This window comes from Cyrtonyx montezumae, unplaced genomic scaffold (assembly GCF_038088225.1).
Source record: "Cyrtonyx montezumae isolate F1298 unplaced genomic scaffold, pur_monq_1.0 scaffold_14, whole genome shotgun sequence".
In the NCBI taxonomy this organism is placed as follows: Eukaryota; Metazoa; Chordata; class Aves; order Galliformes; family Odontophoridae; genus Cyrtonyx; species Cyrtonyx montezumae.
Window position 1 is genome coordinate 11,850,292 of NW_027071870.1, and position 22,440 is coordinate 11,872,731.

General features: G+C 35.1%; 1 protein-coding gene across 14 annotated transcripts in view; it reads right to left on the reverse strand.

Moving 5' to 3' along the window:
- The window catches only part of PARD3 (par-3 family cell polarity regulator), a 425,974-nt gene that overhangs the window by 196,439 nt on the left and 207,095 nt on the right, over nt 1-22,440 (reverse strand). For all 14 annotated transcript variants that reach the window (XM_065731482.1, XM_065731480.1, XM_065731479.1 and 11 more), the window contains 4 exons: nt 20,509-20,600; nt 17,733-17,816; nt 9,809-9,934; nt 8,202-8,584 (listed from right to left, as the gene is read on the reverse strand). In XM_065731482.1, the coding sequence (XP_065587554.1) occupies nt 8,202-8,584; nt 9,809-9,934; nt 17,733-17,816; nt 20,509-20,600 (685 nt within the window). The remainder of the gene's footprint in view (nt 1-8,201; nt 8,585-9,808; nt 9,935-17,732; nt 17,817-20,508; nt 20,601-22,440) is intronic.

A 22,440-nucleotide genomic window follows, 5' to 3' on the forward strand; every position in this document is an offset into this window, starting at 1 on the left:
TGTCCTGTCACCACCTTCCCCCATGTCAGTATGGATATTATCAATAATCCCCTCTTTTTCCATTGCAACTCCTTCAGCAAGTACTTAGACATGAGGCCACAGGGCTTTGCCAGCTCGAATATGGGCACTGGCACGAATGGACAGAAGTATAACATCAAGGTCTCATTCCTTCTGCTCATTTCTTAAGCAACTCCTCTGCCCCATGAGCTCTGGTCTGGCTCTTGACAAACCCCACACACATGGTGCCACACAGCAATGTCCTAGCTGGTGGCAGGGCCAGGCCAGGAGTGTTGGCTGAGGCGGACAGAAGCAAAACAGAGACTTCCACGATGACCTGGAGAAATCTGTAAGGGAGTCCCATCCATATGGCAAATGATGTTTGCTCATCTTGAAGAAATTGGTTCCTGAAGTGTACTTCGTGACAATACCCCACCAGCAACAGGACTTGCAAGCAGGGAGGTCAAACAGAGGTCTTTCCTACTACATGAAAAGCTCATTTGTGATCTTCCCTCTGAAGCAAACCATCCAAAGTTACTGATAATCTTTGAAACTCTGTGTTGATGTCCCTGTATGAAAAGCAGACATTCAATCCAGAGTGGCAGCACCTACACCTTCAATTGGAAACACCTCAGAAGTTGTCAAAATATGTCTACAGTTCAAGTTCACTAGGTGGGCATACACATGACCGACCTAGATTTAGTTTTTAGATTTTTATACTTTAACCTGATCTACTTAGGTAACTTGCAGTTAGGTCATGGCCGTATCAGTTTTACCTGAAGTTCTTTCCACATGCATAGTTATGGCCCCTAAAAGTTGCATACCATAGCATATATATAAAGTCATGGAGACAGTTATTGATACAACAGTCCTTGGCCTGGAGCCTCTGGGAAGCTGAGTACATCCTGTGTAAAAGACACACAGAATTACTTCAGGTTAAAGCCTGAATAAAGTTTTGCCTTAATCTTCCCATTGTTCATTTTCTAAGTTTTTTCCTATTAAGCAGGTTAATATTCACACATACGAAAAGGAAGTTAACAGTCCAATGTAATTGGTATCAGCCTACATACAATTCCTGAAATCTGAACAATCATATTTGACTAAAATTTAGTACAGTATAATTTGTTATTAATAAATTGACACAGGTGACAGGGGCTGGGGAAACACAACTTCTTAAAGTCTTCATCTTGAAAGTATTTAAGTCCTAATTTACCCACAGCAAGTACGTGTAGCTCAGATGGTTCAGGAAATTTGGATCAATTCCAAATTCAATGACACAACTTCCCTTCCTTATGTCTCCAACATTCAAGATAGATGAAAAAAAACCCTGATATTTGAATTTGAAAGTCTTCAGTCATTTTCAGACTGATATAAAATTTATCAGTGCTATTACATACAGATGAAAAAATGTTAGATCTCTTAACATCCATATTTTACTTTGGAGACCTCTCAATTTTAATGGTGCTTCAAACATTCATAGATCTCTTTAGCTCTTTGCAACACGTGAAAATGATCTATAAAAGTGAAAGGTTTTTTTTTTAAGGAGCATCTCAGCCTTTTATGGAATTTATCTCTTCCTTAATTTAAGGATCTGTGTTGAATACTGCTGTTTAAATACATGTTTTGTGTGCTAAGATTTCTAAAGCAATACCAGAACATGATAGTATGCCCAGGACTGTATTTCATTATTAATAAGCTTAATTCCCACAGCTTCATTGCGGTGGCATTACAGATGTCTGGTTCACACACTCCACTTTAAGCCCCCACTGAAAAAAAAAAACAGAAGTTGAAGCATTCACATTACAAATGTGTGATATTAGCAGAATAAAATTCTAATTACTTGTTACTGTGGAAAGAGAGGGCTTCAACTGGGCTTCATTCTGCTCTGCTGCTTTCTACAGCTTTGTAGGAGGCAGCTTTTGGCTGTCATTTTCAGCTGGATTTTTCACAGCTTCACTATGCTATTGGTGGACTAGATTTGCCCTTAGCTGGATAATGCAGCTGTACAAACTGCCATGCTTAATTGTATTTAAGTTAAGATTGACAAGACAGGGAGATAAATGGATATGTTTAACTGTGGCATATCTTAGCATCTTCCCATTGCTAAAACGTAGTTAGTCCCAAGGATGTAAAATTGTGAAGCAGAGTAACAAGATAACCATGAAAACATGCTGTAGATGCTTCTGATACCTCTGATTTATAATAAAAAAGCTTTAATATGGGAGAAACTGGACACATATAGGCAAAGCCAGGATAAAAGGTGAAAAAGAAGCAATTTCCATCTTTTTGAAAAGACATCCTACAGAAAGCACAGAGCTTTAGCTTGCAAGGTCAAGGTTAGCTAAGCTATGTTCAACTTAATCTTTTAGAGATTTTGAAATTAATGACAGTAGAACACATCTTCCCCTCCCTATCTATAGCTGTCATCTCTGACAACTATCTAATTACACCAAGTGATAATAACATTTAAAAATTACCCACTAATTTGTGTAATGCAAATTCTTAGGCTCGTTTTGATAAATCAGCAGCTCTCTCGCCAATTAGAGCTCCCCTTTTCTCTTGAATGCTATTCTGAGCACACCTCCTAAGGTCACATTACCTGAGAGAGCTCAGCCAGCTCTGACCTGTAGACAAAGAAGTTCCAGGTGAATAAAAAGGGCAGTGGCCGTAGCAAAGCAGCTGTGTTGTACAAACAGAACTGAGGCAGATTTGATGCTTCAGTTGGTGCTTTGGAGGAAACTGGTTCTATTAGCAATAAGATACGGTGAAAGAAAAAATCTTTCACAGAATTCATTAAACATATGTTCAAAGTGAACACTATCTTCTTATTTGGAATTAGTATGATCATCAACTGACAGGATGTTAAAATAATTTCTAAACCTCACAGGAGATTGCTAGATTTTCTGTTATCTCTCTGTGAATAAGTGTTTAATTTCTCACTAATGCTATATTTATCTCTTAGACTGTAGGAATTGTGTCTGGAGTAACATTTCTCATTTTCTAAGAACTTATGCAGTCCTCAGCAGCAGGTCTAAATTCTCTGGGGCAAAATGGGCTACTGGGGAGAAATATTGCCAGAACACAAGACAAAAAGCAGTCATCTCCTCAAAATTGTTTCCAGTGTTTTCACGTCACTTTCTAAAGGACATTAATTCAGTGACTGAATAAGGAACATTTGAAAGACCTATACTATCTGTTATTTACAATACTTCTCTTACAGTATCCTCCCCTTCAAGAGCGTAAGCAGAGCTGAAGTATTCATGCTCTTCTTTCTCATCTAATTAAAGAAAGTGTACAAGAGTTCTCGGGTGCTCCCACAGATCTTCCTTCATTTAAAAAATAATCTCACCCTTAAAATATTTCTATCAAAACATTTGATAATGAGACAATTGGGCAATTTGCTAGTACTTATACAAGAGATGCAGAAAAAAAATCATAGCATTGTAAGTAAGGAAAATCCATGAGGATGAACTGTTTTCAGATGAAATAAAAGATTGTAAAGGAAAAACATGGACAAAGAACACAATCTCATCTTCATAAAATAATAAGGAATATTGGCTACACATAGTAATAGTTTGTGACACAACATAGTTTAAACGACTGAATTACAAAACGAAACATCTCTACTTAATGAAAGCGCTGGATTATGAAATTAGCAACTAGAAGGAGAGAGATAACATTACAATATAACTAACTAGAAGGGCTGAGCATTTAGTGACAATAATCACAGAAAGCATTCTCTTTCCAAGCATTTCAAATTACTGTTGTTTCACCACAGTTTGTTTCTTGAGATCCATTGATAGATGGATGATTTCCAAAACATTTATCCTATTATTTTACCCTAGAAAGTAGTTCTTGTTAAGGACTGAACCTTATGCAGGAACTGAACAGAAAATATGCTCTCCTTATCAATAGGGGCTTCAGAAATCTAATCAAGACCATTTTAGATACTTCCTGAAAAGTAATATTACTGCCTCTACTTTAAGCTCCATATTTTCCGAATATCAGCATAATTGTGCATGCAAGTGACTGTTTATAAGTCTGTATCTTAGCTGTTTATATAATGAATGAAAGTGTGGAAAAAAAAAAAAGGAAAGTTGAAACTTGATTTGAAACTTGATGCAGATTATTATTCTTCAGTGGCTAGTAATTTGCTTCACTTCTGCAATTCTGAATCCTACTTCTCAAGGTCACTGAAACAATTTAGGAATCTACTACATTTCATAGGTGACAAACACCACTATTCCATCTCAAAAGAAATTCTAAACTCAGCCTGTTTCTAAGAGAACATTTCAATCATTTCAAAAGAAATTTTAAATAAAAATTTAAAATGTCAATTCAAAGTCTGGCTGAAAAAACCATGTGGGAAAACAAAAGAATATGATGAAAAATGCATGTAAATCTGTACAGTTCAGATACATAATGCAGGATAATTTAACAGACCCTGACTATTCAGTCTTTCCTCACACAGCAGGTGCTCCAGGCCCTTTATCATCCCTGTGGCCTTCTGTTGAACTCTTTCCAGGAGATTCCTGTCTTTTTTTCAACTGGGTAGCCCAGAACTGGACACAGTAGTCTAAATGTGGCCTTACCATGATAGAGTAGAAGAGGAGGATCACCTCCCTTGACCTGCTGGCCATTATCTTTTTAATGTATTCCAGGATATTGTTGGCCTTCTTGGCCACTAGGGCACAGGGCCAACCTGTTGTCCACTAGGACCCCTGCATAATTCTCCACAGAGCTCGTATCCAGCTAGTCATCTCCTAACCTGTACTGATGCATTTGGTTACTCCTCCCCAGATGCAAGACTCCATACTTGCTCCTGTTAAATCTCATCAGGTTCCTCCCTGTCCAACATAGAAAAGAACCAACTTAGAAAACAAGAGCTCAGATTTGACATTTTAGCTTAGGAATCATATATTTAATTTAGCCAGACAAAAAATGTAGTTATAGATAGAAATGATCCAACACAGTGAGCATTATCATATTTAACGGCAATCAAATTTGAGGAAGCTAATTCAAAGATTGAGTACTTTGGGCTTTTCTTAGAACAGTGATGTAAAAAAAAACAGTATATGTGAAATCTCATTAATACAACCTCCAACTGAAAAGCAGTCTTTTAAATGCTTTAGTGAACATCAGGCTAAATGCCACAAGTGCTCAGAGACTGAGCCTTAGAATCCTTTGTTGAATGATAGGTTATTTATTATTTATAAGTGCTGGTCTAAATTTTTCTCTCAATTGTATTGGCTCTTGCAGAGGAAAAAAAAAATCACTCTGGAATTATACTTTTGTATATGAGATCAAAATTTGTCCTGACACTTAGGGTGCTGTATCAGTGATCTTATTTTCTCTGCATATTAAGTGCAAAGATGTTCTTTATTTATTTGTACTTTCTACGATTTTACACCAAAATATATATAGACAGGGTAGTTGTCATCTCTTGTGCTATCTTAATTTGTGTGAACTATTAAGCCAGACTGTAATACAGCCTTAATATCAGTAATAAACCCTACATCTATATGCTAAAAGTTCAGGCCCTGACCTTTAAGGAAAGATAAACAGATATCCATTTTCATTTAGAAAAGCCAACAAACATTCTGCATTGACTAAAACATATGACTGACCTTCTCTTCTGACTTTATTAAACTGCTAAATCCTATGAAAGTTCAGGTTATTTTAAAATGCCAAAACAGCAATAAATATTAAGAAATCATAATTATAGAAGTACATACTGTAGGGCTATCTTACCGTGTCATTTTATATAATATAGCTCATGCAGTATATAGAAACACAGCTGTAACCAAGCTCTCTCCGTACTGAAATCAGTTCTCATATACTAAATCATTACCCAGGTTAAATAAAAAGTGAATTTCAAGATTAAGCTTGCATGTCTCAATGCACACCTTTTAATTTAATGATGATAATTGGTAAAATAACTACGGTCTGTTAGCCACAAAGTAAGCATATTTGTTTCCATGTTTACAACATCCTTCATTAAAAAAAGTTGAAACAATCAACATACTTGCTATATTTGTAACAAACTACTTGGGTTATACTTAAGTGTTTTACTCTGTAATTCCACATTTATATTCACAGAGTGATCAAATGAAATCCAAAAGAGGAGGCCTTACGGTGGATATTAACGCTCACATTGTTAATTCTTCTCACAGTGGAGCCTAATGCATGAAAGACAGCCATGATATAAAGGTACCCTTCTTTATACATATATATTTATTTTTTTAATATCACCATGCATAAAAAACAGAACACTAAATCATTTCTCTATGTCCCTTCACAATCAGAGCTAGGTGTCATTTCTGCAAATGTATTAGGCTCATATAAGGAGCAGTAAGAGCAAATATTCCCTGCAAAGATCTGAAATATACTTTAGATACGGGTTCTTAAGCTTTTATTAGCATAAGAGACATCCAGATTTTTCAGGCGTTAACTAGATGTTAAACTGTCCTGTAGATCACTTTCCATCAGCAGGTAGCATGCATCTCCTCCTCCCCGAAACCATCTAACATCCTGGAGCTAGCAAAGCTATTATAGAACTTGGGGAGTAGTTATTGATGAAACATCACCCAGTGCGAGAGGACCAAAAGAGGACAAAAATTCACCTCACAGTCGAAGAATTCATAATAAATCAAAATTACATTCTCTTATCACTTATGTCATGTTTTGTACAAAAATATCATTTTCCAATATACCATATTCATTTGTTGATTCTTTTAAATTATGTGAAAACTGTATTTACACTTCTGGTTAAGATTTTATGTAATGTCCAAATAATATTTCTACAGGCTTCCAATGGACATAAAAACATAAGTAAAAATCTCTGCAGTGACTGAGAGCTTACTTGAAAGCACAGTAATTCCTTACGCAGCTAATGGCAAAGCTTTTTTCCAAGCAGGCTGACTTGAGCTGATGGCCTCAAGTATTTTTTGAAGGAGCATCAACAACAGAAGCAAACTGTCAACTCAACCTTATGTCATCTAAGTTTGTGGAGCTTAAAATTCAGCAACCAGAAAGAAGCAATCTGGTGGTTCATGTGAAGTTCATAGAAAAGAAGGCATTATGATAATGTGACAAGTAGCCTGGCACCTGTGAAACTAAAATCTCTACCATTTGATGCATTGTCTTCAATACCTTTCTACTAAAACAATACTTAAACATTGTAAACACTGAGAAAGTACAATTTCCTAAGGGGAAAACAAAGTTCTTAAAGAATACTTCACACAGGTAAACTTTTTGCTGTGTAATGTAAATACTGTTCTAGTTCCTGGAAACAAAATTATACCCACCCTAAACATGCTCATTTTAATATCATAAAGCTTACATCATTCATAATCCTTTAAAAACCATTTATCGAGAGGTAAGAAATACTTGCATCCAAATGTAATTTCACTGTAATTTAAACAATCTTAAAAGCATCTAGATGGTAACTACATAAAAATACCTAAGTTTCTCACTAAGGGCATTTAACATACGATAAAAATTCCAAGGGTGTACCATTGCATCTACATGTAGTATATACATACAAGACAGATGTCAAGATAAGCATGCACCACTTTCTTCTCTGCTCTTAAGTACTCTTACCCTTATTCAAATTACATCAGATAGGAAATATCAGATTTCATCTCTATGGTTTAAACAACTTTCACATCCCAATGGGTTTATAAAAAAACATGCTAGCTAGAAATGAGAAAGTCCATATTACCAACTCAGTTCAATAGACTTAAACAAATCTAATAGAAAAACTACAATTTGAAAGCCATGCTAACCATAAGGTTCAGAAATATACAGAAAATACAAAGAAACATACAGAAATTACAGAATATAGACCATTTTAGCTTATTTACTTTTATTAGTTCAATAGTTCTTCACTCCCTTGGTCTTGGCCAACAGAAGCTGTAGAACCAACAGCACTTCTATTTTTCAGTTAAGAGACAGGAAACATTGTCGAAGCCCTCTTAAAAATAGTCTTTTGTAAATTCACTGCATGTACTGAACGCAAGGAAAGACTGCTGTTGGGTACAATCCATTGTACACATCCATTTGGCATCTGTGTTTCAGGAATAAATCCATTGATGTTCCTATGCTACTCCAAACTGCCATGCCTAATAAAATGGCACTGGACACAAGCACATGCACTAAACCCTTATATCTCACAGTATATTAGAAATTCACAGGTGCCTTACCTTTTCTCAGTTGTATACTGAGCCTCTTCCCTATCTTTTTGGTGTTATACCCGCTGTTTGCAGTGGAGGTGAGAACTTTCTGAGGTGACGGTACCAGGCCCGATGGTGGTTTCCCTGATGAATTCACACTGTGAGGTAGCTGCGAGTAGGACTCAGTCTGATCAGACTGGTTACCCGCTCTAGACATTCTTTGTAACGTGTGAAGTCCAGAATTGTGGATATTTTTGCTGTCAGCATACTGGGAATCGGGGCTGAACCGATTAGAGTAGTACATGTTCTTCTCGCTTTGGGACAATTGTTCGTACTGTTCTTTATTTGCTGCAGGGACCACATGGAACCAAATGAATGGCGTACGCATGGCTTGGCGAAACATATGCTGTGCTCTAGGTTTCAAAATGAACAGAAAATTAACAAATTAGGACTGGCAGACTACAAGACATTATAAGCATAATTACTGATGTTAATTAAGCAACATGAGCTGACAGACACATAGCAGAAATTCAGGCATAAAGTATAAAACCTGAATCTGTTCATTAGTCTTCTTTGTCTGCTTTTTGCTAAGGTTTATTGCCTTAGGGTAACATAATGGTTAAAGATGCTTAAAAACTAACATTCCAAGTACTTAGAAAAGCAAAAATTTTAACCTCAATCTTGAAAGGCAGATTGTTCTATGGCAGGATTACAATGTATTCTTTGCTTTGAACCCTCATAATTGTTTCTTCAGATACAGTAATCGCAGTGATGAGAGAATTATTGGAATGAAAATTATACTTTATACAAAGACTAGGTCACAAACAGACATTGGGCATTAGGTCACAATGTGAAAAAAACAAAGTCAAAAATCCGCCTCAGACAAATTTTCATTCAGAATCTCAGAGCATGCGTAGAGATGTTGCTTTTCACCGTGTGGTAAAGGGCTCGAGTTCCAGTAAAGGATAAAGATATGAAGAAAGCATTTCAAATGAATATTAAAGTACAGGACAATCAGCCTAAACAATGTTCTTCTGTTTCTCAACATATGTTAAGCTTTCAGAACAATATTATCATCTTTAAAATCAAACATCTAATGCATACCTCATTTCTAATTTCTCTTTTAATTATCTGGGCGTGAACTACAAACTGATTCCAATGCTAAAAGCCTTTCTCATTCACCATTTCAGGATTCTAGCAACTTCAGACTTCAATTATGCAAAAATATACAATGTCTTAAACTTCTCCAGAAAGTTTTTCTACATAGCCCCTTTTGTTTCCACACATAAAAATACAAATATTTTAAGATGTTAAAAAATAAAGCCTCTGTGTCCTTTGTATATAGTGAACGAGATGTATCAAGTATAAAAGCAAAAATCATGCAGTAACTTCATGATAAACACATTATCTACGTAAGAAGACAAAGTCTATAATGCTCAAAACCAAAGCACAAAGAATAAAAAGGGAATTGTGTAAATTCTAAAGATAACAATTATCATGAATTTTTGTACTATGGCTACTTAGGTCCAAATCAAGTTCAGACAATTTTTTCTTAAGTCCTATATTACTCCAAACTACTGCATGGTGCAGTGCTAACAATTGAATAACAAAATGTAACATACTGTAAATAAACTTACTGTTCAAATCTCCTATTCCGAAGGTCTCCATCATTAATCCTGACAATACAATCATTCTCACAAAAAAGATTTTCTTGTTCAGCTTTTCCACCTTTCTCCAGCCGTTTTACAAGTAGCCCCAGGGTTCTGGAACATTAAGATTAGAAGTGATTACAGTTCTAACAGTTTGCAGTGTATAAAATCATACTGACTTAATATTTAATCATTATAGAAGCTAAATTTTAAAACACTTTCACCTTGGAGTAGGATCCCAATGTTCCAAATAATTTACAAGCATTACCTGAATGATTATCCATTATCCATGAAATAGAGACCCTAGCTCTAACAAGCATGTCATTTAAGAGTGTAAAATAGGGCAGTGAGTGTGATGATAGCGGATCTACTCTTGCAAAAGGTGTAGATATCTGATGAGTAGAACTTGACTCCAAGAAGTTCCATGCACATCTGAGAGCCATCATCTTTACTAATTGTTAACTGAAGATGAACAAGTTTAACTTAAAATTTGAATTTCTACTTACTAAAATTTAAATTTACTGAGAGGACTGTCTGAAAAGTCAGTGATATTTCAATACATGAACTGTTGTTCTGAAGAAGAATTAAATCTTCAGGATTATTCTTGCATCAACACTGCTTTTGTTTTTTGGTTGTTTCTTTCTTTCTTTTCAATATCAGCTTTACATCGAAACTACACAGGATATATTAAAAGGACAAATTCACAGCATACTACTTAACCCTTAGCTGCATGATAGGAATTGCAAGATCACAATATGCCTTTTAGAAAATACTTTCAATAAAAATAGCACTGCAGTTCACACATACCTCAAAGAAAATGGGCAGTCACTGATGATTAACTGGACACCTTGTGCACTCAAAAGTTAGATGTGCATCAAATGGGTCAGAATAGCAAAATTAACTTTAACTTGGTCTTTCACTTTAAATTCTTCATTTCTCAAGATAACATCAACATATGCAAGACATTTATTTTACAGAACAGCCATGCTTTCTCTTTCATGAGCCAGATGAAGGAGTAAGAGAAACAATTTTTTTAGTATTTCCACTTTGGAACCTCCTAAAGACATTAAGGCATGAAGCTGAAAGGATCTGTATGTGTAAACAGACTTTGAGAAAAACAACATAAATCATTTTGACAACACAAATCATCAAACTAAGCCTGAATTAGACACTAACATTTAACTGATACTATTCTGTCTCCAACTGATATGGTGTATTTTACAAACACCTACCATATGCATAACTTATCTTCATCCTGCACAGGTCTCATCAGTGGCAAACCTTCACCACCCTCATTTGGTTCCCAATGGACTGCTTGGTTGCAGTCACTGATACTAACCATGATAGGGCTTGTCTTTAGCTCAGCTGCTGCAATTAGCAATCTGTTTTTTACACAATGATCAGAAACATTCCTTCAAGCAGAAGGAATTCCTTCAGAATTCCTTAAAGTATCATTTATTTAGAATCCAAGCATTTCAGAAAATGTTTGGAACATAACATAGATACTAGTGTGTATCTAGTCCTATCCCTCCCTATCCCAAGTTGATATACGTTGGGTTTGGAAAGTTCTATCTGTGTAGATACCTTCCAACAACCCTGCATCTCCATTTAAAAAAAATAATATTAACAAACTGTGTTTTCCAAAGCAAAAACCTAGTTAGTAGTCACCTAGATAGTGAAACATTTTCACTTTTTAGGAAAGTATTGCTTAGATGGTTTCAGGTAGTTTACTGTTTGCCATTCCCACAATTTTGTACAAATGTGCATGAAAAAAAAAATCTTAAGAGTCCATAACAATCTAACAGTAGCTTAATGATTGTGTTGTGCTGCAGTAACTGAGCTACAATTTGTTGATTTGTTGAAAAATTGTCACAGGAAGTAAAACACCAAAGAATTTTTTTAAAATATTCATCCCTTTTTTTACTTCTATTCACTACTATAATCCTTGAATATAATCTCAAGCTTTTTTGTCACCATAAATTCTAGAAAACAAAACCTTAACGCGTTATGTTTTCAGTTTCAGAAAGAACTAAAATAATATTTGTGAATATCGATAAAAAATTCCTTTTTCTCTTACAAATATTTGTATGACTTCACAACATTAGTTTTATCAGAATTAAAATTTTGATACATTTAAAACTGATGGTTAGAAAACAAATTTGCTACTTTTTCACATGTGAACTGTTGAATTTCTTTGGTTAGAGTATGTGAGTAGAGCCCACAATATGAAGTTACTGAAGATGTATCTCTAAAATGGAAAGAGCAATCAAATATCAAAAAAGAGAACATGACATTTGAGAAAAAAGCACAATGATATTTGAGGAAAGAGAGGAAAAAACTGTGTTTGCTCTTCCTCTTTTCTCACTTCAAGCCCAACAGCAGCTTCATGTGAGTATGCCCACTATAATGCCCACAGAATTTGGATTTGTGCATAGTGGTTACACAACAGCACATATAGCAACTGCAAAAGACCTTTTTTGTTTGTACGACTATAGATGAAATCTCAAGATATTAACGCAGTAGATATCAGAACATTTTACATAAACTACAATACTCAAAGTTAACACTGAGGTAATTATTCACCTCAATTACTTCATCACAACATCTGCGCATACTTATGAATATAAGGCAATTGGCCTATTAATGGCTTCTGCAAAGCACATTTCTAGAAAAATAACTTTCCACTACTTTGCATTCTGAAGTGATATTAATAAATTATTAATGCAAGACACATCTTTATGCATGGCTTCCCATTTCTTAAATTTACTTCATCTATCTACATCTTTGAATCTAGTAGAAGTTGTACTGATCTTAATGGTAATATAACAAATAAGAGAGCGATCAGTCAAAATTGTAAATAATATCATTAAACAAAGGCTATGAGTTCTCCTAATGCAAAGCTGCGCATCTCAGACACAACATATGGTGTTCCTGAGGAATTTTCTTGCTAATAAATTTAGAGCTAGCCTAACTAAGGCACGTAAAGACACTGAGAACAAATCCAAGGCTGGATGAACAGCCTGCCTCAAATCATAAACCAAGATCTTCATAATGTCCAACTTTTCATTTATTTATTTTTTAGGAGACACATGGAACAGTTTTCTTCAGACATCGTTCTGTGAACAGTCTCCTGAACATGGTTTAGGAGACTAAGTTCCCCTAGAACTTGCAAAAAATGTACATACCTGAAAACTTTAGTAACAAATTTTCCTACATTATTTTTTCAGCATATGATTTTCAAACATTGGAATTTTACTCAAAAAAGGCATTACAGGAGTTCATGTTTGTTATTGCAGTGACTGCAGATAAATGGAGTGGATCTGATATGGCAAACAAAACTAATTGGATTTTTTTCCCTGACATGTCGTACCAGATTTACTCTGATAAGTTGAGATGTAACTGTACTACAGTTTCAGTATTACCTTTCCTGCATTAGGAAAGCATACAAATTTTGAAATGCTGTAAATGAATCTAGTCTAAAATACTAAAGCCCATACATATATATATATATATATATACACATATGTTTGAACACAAGAATGTAGCATACAAATGTATGGATGCATTTGTATTTGCTTAATCTTTTCAGTTAAAGTCAGTAAATATGTTCTTTAACATAAGTTGTAGAGTTAAATGTGTGAACCTCTGCACTCTGAAAACAAACAGCAAGACTGCAACCCTACAGGAAGAGCAATTCTAAATGGAAATTTGGTAGCTGTGTTGTTTTATACTCGTATTAACTGATACGGGGACAGAATGGAAACAGTATCAAAGTACAGAGCTCTATCTCACTATTTGTTTTAAATACATAATTGGGAATATAAACAGCTCAGATTATATTAGCATTTGCACCACTGTATTTCCACAAGGTTCATTACTCTAATTATACAATTAAAATAAACTCAGCTACATGAGTTAACATTTCAGTTCTAAATACAAATTACAACCAATGATAAAACTAGAAATAAGCAGCGTTTTATTGACATCTAAATTGCCTGAGTTTTTCCGAGTAGTTCTTTGAAATTGTGAACTCCCCACATGCCACCCAGCTGAATGGAAGTGATGATAATTTGTCATAATAAAAACTGACAGTGTAAATACATGAGAGTTATAAAAATATGATTCTGAACATTCAGAAGACAATTCAGCCATCAATGCCCATTGCACGTACACACTGAAGTTATTTACCTATTACCTACAAACTAACTAATATAATCAAATCAGACAGAACAGAAAATAACTAATTTAGATGTCTGTGTAAAGTCACTAACATGAAAAGGCAAAAACTAGATTAAGGGACAAAAATAATGTGATGGATTTAAAAGCAGCTGCGTAGCAACTTCTCACAAACCACACAACATTGAAAGAGCTCTGAGATGTGCTACGGGAACACTGGTATGGTGCAAATTTCCTGAGAGCAGAAGATCTGAGTCGTCAAATCAGCTTGTTTGTTCAAGTTAAATTATCATGACTGATCAATGCTAAATTGCACATAAACATCTTTGCACAACATTTACGTCACTGAGTGACTGCAAAGCACTAAAATAACTTTATCAGCTTTCATGCCTGAAGTCCGGAATCAATTTCCAGTCTTTGGCAACTACTCCTCAGCATCTCAGCTTGAATACTACTTCAAATTAAGTTTATGTAACTTTTAAAAGGATGAGATCAGACAAAGAAAGCCTTGAATTCAGCTAAAAGAGTGAGGGAATTTACGTTTACTCCACAGGAATCTTTTCCCAATGGCTACTTTTGAGACTTAAAAGGCTGGAAATGCAGAAGAAGGTAACACATACCTATTAGATGATCAAATACAATGCAATTGCTAGAAAGACACCTTGAAGGTATGAAGGAGTCTCAGCATACACAATAGCCATTAGATGTGACTTTAGTTTTCTATGTATCTTGAGAAAAAGAACAAAACTTTTACAGTGAAATAAAAACTCATCCATATGCTCTATGAAAATAAATGGCACGTCCACTAAAAGCAGAAAAATAAGAGAACTACAGAACAGAAGAATGTGTAACAATTTTCTAATACAGGGATTGTGTGCATATAATTTTTAATAGATTTGGGTTTTTATTTTTTTAATAAAATTTGTTAACTTTGTGATTTAAACTGACAAGAAAATTCAGTCTCCTATTTTTCTCATCCTTCACAGACTTCCTTAATATTCTTAATCTGTGTTTTTAGGTTACATATCCTAAATTTCCTAAGTATTTCTAGCTGTCAAGTTTTAGAAGTATGGTTTATCTTGGATTCCCTGGCATGTTTTGATAGTGAGGACAGCAGGCAAAGCCTCACAAAATCGGTGCTCTGCACCATTATAACATGTCTGATACTTATTAATGGCAGTGCTTTCCTAGGTTTTACAGGTGAATATCCAAATCATTTTCTATTCTGTTTTAATAACATAGACTTCACAGTAGTCTTGGGACTATAGAGCTTTCCCCACTGTTTTTCAGAGATTTCTGATGTTTTTTCATATATTCCTTGTGTCAGCTGAACTTCCTTTCAGGGAAAGATATGGCAAAAGTTCAGCAACTGTACAGAGCTTGAGAAGACTTCAAATATTCTTAAAAGTAGAGAAGGTAATCTAATGGTAAATTAAAATATAATTATTCCTAAGCTCACAGAGATCTTGATGCAACCCCATTTACGACAAACATTGCCTCATCCATGAGCCAGGAATGCTCAAATGTTAAATATATAAAAACGTGAGTGCTTTCTCTCTGAGCATCTAATTTCTTCAGCAGTTTTGCACGGACTGAGAATTTTCTTTCCCTGTATGTTTTTCTCTCATTCTTTTGCTCTCTGCTCTTCTCTTTACCTAAATACTTGTGTGCACTTTCTATTTCCTCTTTCTTTCTGCATTCATTTTCATGCCTCTTATTTTGCTTACCATTTTGTTCGTACTATTGCAAAAATGTGCAAGCAGATTTTGTAAACAAAACTTTTATCTCAACAAATTTCAAGCCATAAGGTGATGAATATGTATACCCCTCCCCTCTTCTGACAAGGTGAACAAACTGTTACCTAAAGCATATGATCAAAAGGGCCAATAAAGGACAGATGGATTTGTAGAGGTAAAAACAGGCAGATAATAAGCAAATGAAAGTATAATCATGTCTGTATAAATCAACAGTAGTTTTCCCAGAGAATGACTGAGATTTTATTTTTCGTTATAGAAAAAATCTCATTTTTTTTCCAGTAGAAATAATTAGTAGCATCTACATATATAAGGGAGAGATCCTTACAGATTTTGTTCAAGGGCAAAGTCAATACAGAAGATAGATCCTTACTCCAAATCCAAGCCTTCCAGAAAAGAACCAAATATTTTCTCAGAATAAAGGAAGAACATAAACGTGGCACATACTTTAAAAGATTCGGGGTGCTTACTTTCTTTTTGATGAGAGAACACCCCTGATGACTGCACAGGGGAAAATCAGGGGATAAAAAGGGGAAAATCAGTATAGTTCACATTTTTTAAATTTATCATTTTAATAAATATTGCTTATTTAACTAACATTTTCAAAATGCAATGAAAGGAACTGGAAGAAAAGAATTGAAAATACAGGGTAACTTCAACTGAACACTAAATAGATGCAAAATATGCTAGGCAAATGAATAAGCTATACACTAAGCTACATGATACATGAGATCTTTTCTTTTTGAGCATCGCTTGAAGTCTTTATAGACTTTAGTTTTGTTTATGTTTTTACTGAGCAGATCCCTTGCTCAAATAAGTTTGCTCAATGCAGCATAGAGCAGTGCTTTGCAGCCAAGGAAGGGACAAAGAGCAGCCATGTGCTGGAGTGAGAAAGAAGTGGGAAGAAGAGCATCAGCTCTTCCTCCAAATCTATCACTACACAGAAAGTGTGTGAAAAGTGCTCTGTAAACCGCGAGGTCTTCTCCAATTCTGACAGATCCCACACTCTCTGAAGCTCTGAAGCCATGGACACAAGCATCTCTCCCCCCCAGCTTTTTCAGCTCATAGTAAACAAAGCTCTAGAGCAGCTGACCCCTCCATCCCCAGATGATGGAGGAAGCAGGAGAAGCTGCTGGGAGAGTGAAAAAGTCAAGGTACGTCAGAGCACTGCTGATACTGCAACAAAATAAATTTTGCTTCTATTGGTGACAAATTTATTTTCAACATACATAAAAGTTTCATATCTGCCACTAATTACTATGACTTTAAAGCTGTTTTTCTGAGACCATGTCAGTGTTTTGATTAAAGACCCTAAATGCTAAATCTCTACCAAAGTAAGCATTAGAGGTGACACATACTGTTTACTATTATAATCCCCTCAATGATTTTTTTAGAGTAGATGATTTTCTTTACACTTTTCAAAAAAAATTCCAGTTTTAGTAATTCCAGATTCTGAGATTATCAAAATAGGTAAATCTTCTCCAAAAATACAATGTTTCAACGTTTTTTGCTATGTATTTTTAACTCCAACAGATGGGACAATACCAAATATCAAAAGAATAATGATTGTTTTTTCTTCCACTCTTATCAAGTGCAGATGCAGGAAGGCTCTCGTTTACATTGCTGTTATTTTGGAACATGCAGGTATAAACAGTCAGTGGGGAAATGCTGCCTAAATGTCCAACTGAACTAAAGGAGCAGATTACAATTTAAAAGGGCCTAAAGGGAAACATCCTAAAACCTCAGTTTTCCATGGGATCACATTACAAACCTGCATTTCTAACTTATTTTAAGCAGAACATATATACACTATAGGGTACAGTCGGTAAATTTGCAATTCTTCCTTTCTTAATCAGTGAGGCTCCCTTTTAAAAAACATTCAATATCCTACATAAACCAAATGCACACAACACAAGAATTAACATAACTAAGATAGAACACAGCAAGTTATGATTCTATTAAAATCCCACACGATACATTACCTTCCACCTCGGGCACTGAAAGGCACTACATGGATTCCCAAAGGCCCGCCGTCGTTGGAGACTTCTACGAGCTTTAGCATATCACTGTGAGACAATGATGAACGAGGGAATGTGAACATGTACTGTGAATGAACCAAAAAACCCCACACAGAAAAACAAAAACATTCCAAAAATTATGTCATGGTGATGAAAGCATCACTGAATGCTACATACCTGAAGAGTAATCTGATGGCATGAAAGGAAATCAATCATTAAAAATAGTTTGATTAATAAAACAAGTGAAAATCAAAGCAACTGATACCTAGTTTGCAATACCAAAATAAGCATAATCATCACATGCATATTGCTTTATTTATTCCTTATTATAACATTAAATTTAACTGTTTGCACTGCCAAACAGAAATACCTTAAGTGTCACGTACAACTTTCCCCCAAAAAGCTAAATCTGATCATAACAGTAGAATGCTTTGTTTATTTTAGGGAAACCCAACTTCAAGCATTAATATTTGTCTTAACATAACTACTCCTTAATTAAATGAGGATTGTTAAATTTATAATTCTTTAAATTCTTCTGCTTTTACAATGAATAAAGCATGAAAGCTTTATTATGTAGCCATTTCTTTTATTGAAAGCTTGTTGTATCTGTAACTCCTTAGGAGAAAACATTTCCTCTTTAAGACATATCTATAACATTCCCAAAAAACCACATGTCCTCCTGAAGTAACCATCCATTTCATTTTCAGTTTTACCTCCTTTCAGCAAAAGGTATAAGTGAAAGTGGAAAGCACAAGTTCAGAAAACATATGCACAAAGATTCTGAGAATAAATTTGGACCAAATCTACTGATGATTTTGAAACATGCACACAGCTGGAAAGGTGGAGCACAGCACATAGACCCTGAAGACTTATAAATACCCAGATGAGAAAATAATGCACGAAAGCCAAACCTCTCAGTAAATCTGCAAGTGTCAGATCTGATCGAAAGCCACAATCTCAATTTGTGACTTATGCCTCTCTCCAGCATTACATACTTTTTCTATGTTTCCTGGCACTATAAATACATATGTATGTAATACATACACACATCTTTGAGAAGCTTGTTTCTCTTAGGCATACAAATCAAATTTAATCTAGAAACGGAGCAAAGAGCAAGACCAATGCCCTGTGATAGTAGTAAAAGATTTTCTGTTTCCTTCAATTGGCTCTTGATCATATGGCGGTGCACCACAAAAAGTTGTGGTGCTTAATCTGGAGTCTGACAATAACCAGATCACATGCCATTAGAAAGTCAACAAAAATTCTGTAATCCAGTGTGTTTTACATTTCTTCCACTTTTTTTTTTGTTGTTGTTGTTTTTTATGTTAAGTTTTAAGTTTCACACTTGTTTTACACCACCTCTTGTGTCTGTATTTAACTTATTTTTTAAATGACAAAATGGAAATTCTCTCTCTCTGTAACCGTTGTTTAGCCCTAGAAAGTATTTAAAGTGTGGGAGAACTGAGAGACAGCAGCCAAAAAGAAGTGCTACTCTTCAGCTTTGGACAAGCGTTTTAGGATTGATTGTATTACACAACTTGGCAATGTTTTCCTGTCCCAGTTTATGTATCTGCTAATTTTGTTTCTTTCTCACTGTACAGTAAGTCTACATTTTCATTAACTTTCATGCAAAGCAGCTCAGAGGAAACAAGCAATGTCTCCCACCCCTGAAGACATTCTAAAAGACATCCATTACTACTCGTATATCTATGGCCCCCTATGATCAACTTTCTTTATGATTTTCTTATTACAGTAAATAAAAACTGGAGGACTGAGGAAAAGAACAAACAAAATTCATACGAATACCCCAGAACTGTCCTAAGTGGAAGAAGAGCCTATATAAAAGTCCAGTTTTCACACCCAGTCTGCATTATTTAGCTTGTTCTATGGCTTGAGCCAGTATCTTTCCTTTTTTCTAAAATATACACATAAGGCCTATGTACTCATTTTTCTTCTACTGTTTTTCTTCCAAAACTACATTCCAAATTCAAATCTTAAACTCTGTTAAATGGAAAATGGAAAGAAATTGCCCCCGCCTAAGAGATACTGTTTCAATTTTTGTTCTCACAGAGATTTTCTCACAAGTTTGCGCCAAGTATTTCAAAAAAACAAAGAAGTATGATATCAAAACAGAAAAGAATGAAGCCATGTGTGATGCAAGGCCAATGAGTTAATTAAAAGAAACACCAAGAAGTATTAAATTTGACAGAAGTTCCATAAATTCTATTTAGCAAGCAGTTTTTGAAATTATAGGAGATTCTGTAAATGGAATGGAGTAAACTCAGCAGGTATTGTTTAACAGATGTCACCATTTGACTATGCAGCTTCTGTGACCCCAAACACCTTCCAAGCAGACTGTGAACAGTTCACAGGTAATAAAATTTTCCCCCTTGAAATTCCTGTCCGTTAATTTATTTGCCCTACCACTGACCCAATTCCTTCCACCGACTTTTCAGAGTTCCATCACATAAGCATCTTCTTTGAGGTAGAAAATCAGCACTTAGCATCAGCACTTAGAAACGTTAAGTGTCCAATGTTTATCCTTGACACGTGATTTTTTTTTTAAGTTTCTTAAAAACTGCCTTAAAAGGGGTGTGAAAAAAACTGTTTAAAAACAAAACTACACATGACATAAAAAAAGGCTGCCCCACTTTCTTAAGAGCAGGTCCTGAGGTTTTTGCAAGTCTATGTTCAGTCTCCAAACTCATCATTATAACAATGTGTTCTGCCAGTAACTTACTCTAGGGAAAAATTGGTAGTGTTCTCCAAGCCAGTGTCTGCATGTCCAACAGGCTCAACTCTGCTGTTGTCCTCTTCTGTTCGATCTTCATCCTATGTATTAAATAGAAGAAAATCTCAAAAATCTAGGTTTATTTTATAGGTTTAATTATTATTCATTTCATTTATTGAAATAATGCCAGTATCCTATTTACAAATGATGGCTGTTACCAAAATTGAAGTGGAAATATGCGCTTACACAACTGACAAAAACCTTTTTGGTTGTTGTCTGAAATTTTTGTAAATTGTTTTCATCATTGTATGCATTTTTGTAACAACAGTTTTATATCTTAACTTTGCTATATTTATTATAAACTACAGAAGCTATCACAGGCAGTATCTGTTAGGAAGGCACATGAGCAGAAAGACATGAGCTGCCAGTCAGCACTGTGGGTGCAAACTCCCTCAGAGGTCTTTCTGGGCTGCTCAGTGAGAATTCATCTGAATGCATGAGGCAGCTCACCAAGGCTCATTTGCAAAAACACTACATGAAACTGCGGCTCATGTAATCCCACAAAGCACCAACACAACTTTAAACATTTTATCATAGGACTTTATTCACAGGATGCCATGAATGGCTGACATCAGGGAGTTACACAAGGCTCTAAATATAACCAATTGGTTTTATTTTTAATTTGACTTTCCAAAAAGTATATGCATTATTAACAAAACATAATTTTAATGTCAAAGTTGGGAATGCTGTACTTCCAAATTTAGATCAGGGTAATTCAAGGACCACCAGTAAGATGATCTAAAACTCTTCTCTTACCTAAGTTGCTCATTAGAAGCTTGTGGTTTTAATTACTTGTGTGACCAAACCAAAAGTAGTACAACAGATGAACAGTAGGATTCAAACACAGACTTAGATTCTAGAGTCAGAAAAATAATAAGTGATAGGTTACGCGTTCAGAGTCAGACAATATGTTAAATTATTGAAGAGGTATTGAAGAAAGGCAGAGACACTTGGTAACGTCCAACTGACGTCCAACGTCCCACTGAGAGTCTGCAAAAGCAGGAGGCTGGATGCATCAGGCTTCCATGAGCTACGCCTTGTGCATCCTAGAGAGAAGCGCACTGCGTGAAGCCAAGCTACTTGAAGACTGATGATGCTGTGTTTTGAGAGGCCTTAATGTGCCACCCATCTCTGCTAAGTACTAGGCAAATAATACATTTCAAAGGTTAACCAGCATCTTCAACCTGCCTAGAACTGCATTATGAACACAAAGAACAACTCAAAATAAAATATATTCCACATAGTAAAAGTTGCTTAAAAACTCACTGTAAACAATAACCTGTACATTAAGAAACATATCATTAGTTATGCTTATATTTCTGTGTTTAGTAACTTCAGGTGAAGTTCTGTATGTACAGCCAACAACAGGGAATAAAGACTAAAAATAAATAAATATTCAAATATCCATTTCAATTATACGGTTAAAAGCCATTTGCAAAATATACGTAGAAAGAAAAATCAGAACATTGCAGTTTTCTCCTTAAGAAGAGGTGTTATACCCTGTTTCATAGATTTTTGTTATCAAGGGTTTCTCATTTCAAGGTGAGGGACACAGATGATTACAGAGAACTATTTAAATATTTATACTGCACTAAAGCTATTATCTGTAAATTTAAAATCAGAGCTACTGAAAAAATAAAATTTTGAATCACAGATGTACTAGGAGATCATTCCAAATGTTATTTTGTTAATGCAGTATTTGGGGCAATTTTCCATGCTGGGTTTCAAGCAAACATATAATAAGTATACATCTAAGAAAAGATTGAAGTAGCATGCCACCTATTAGTAGCTACACCTCCACTAACAACAACAACCAAAAGTCTATCTTTATGTTGTGTTATTTTGGCAAATACATCTATGTATTTACAACAGCATTCATCT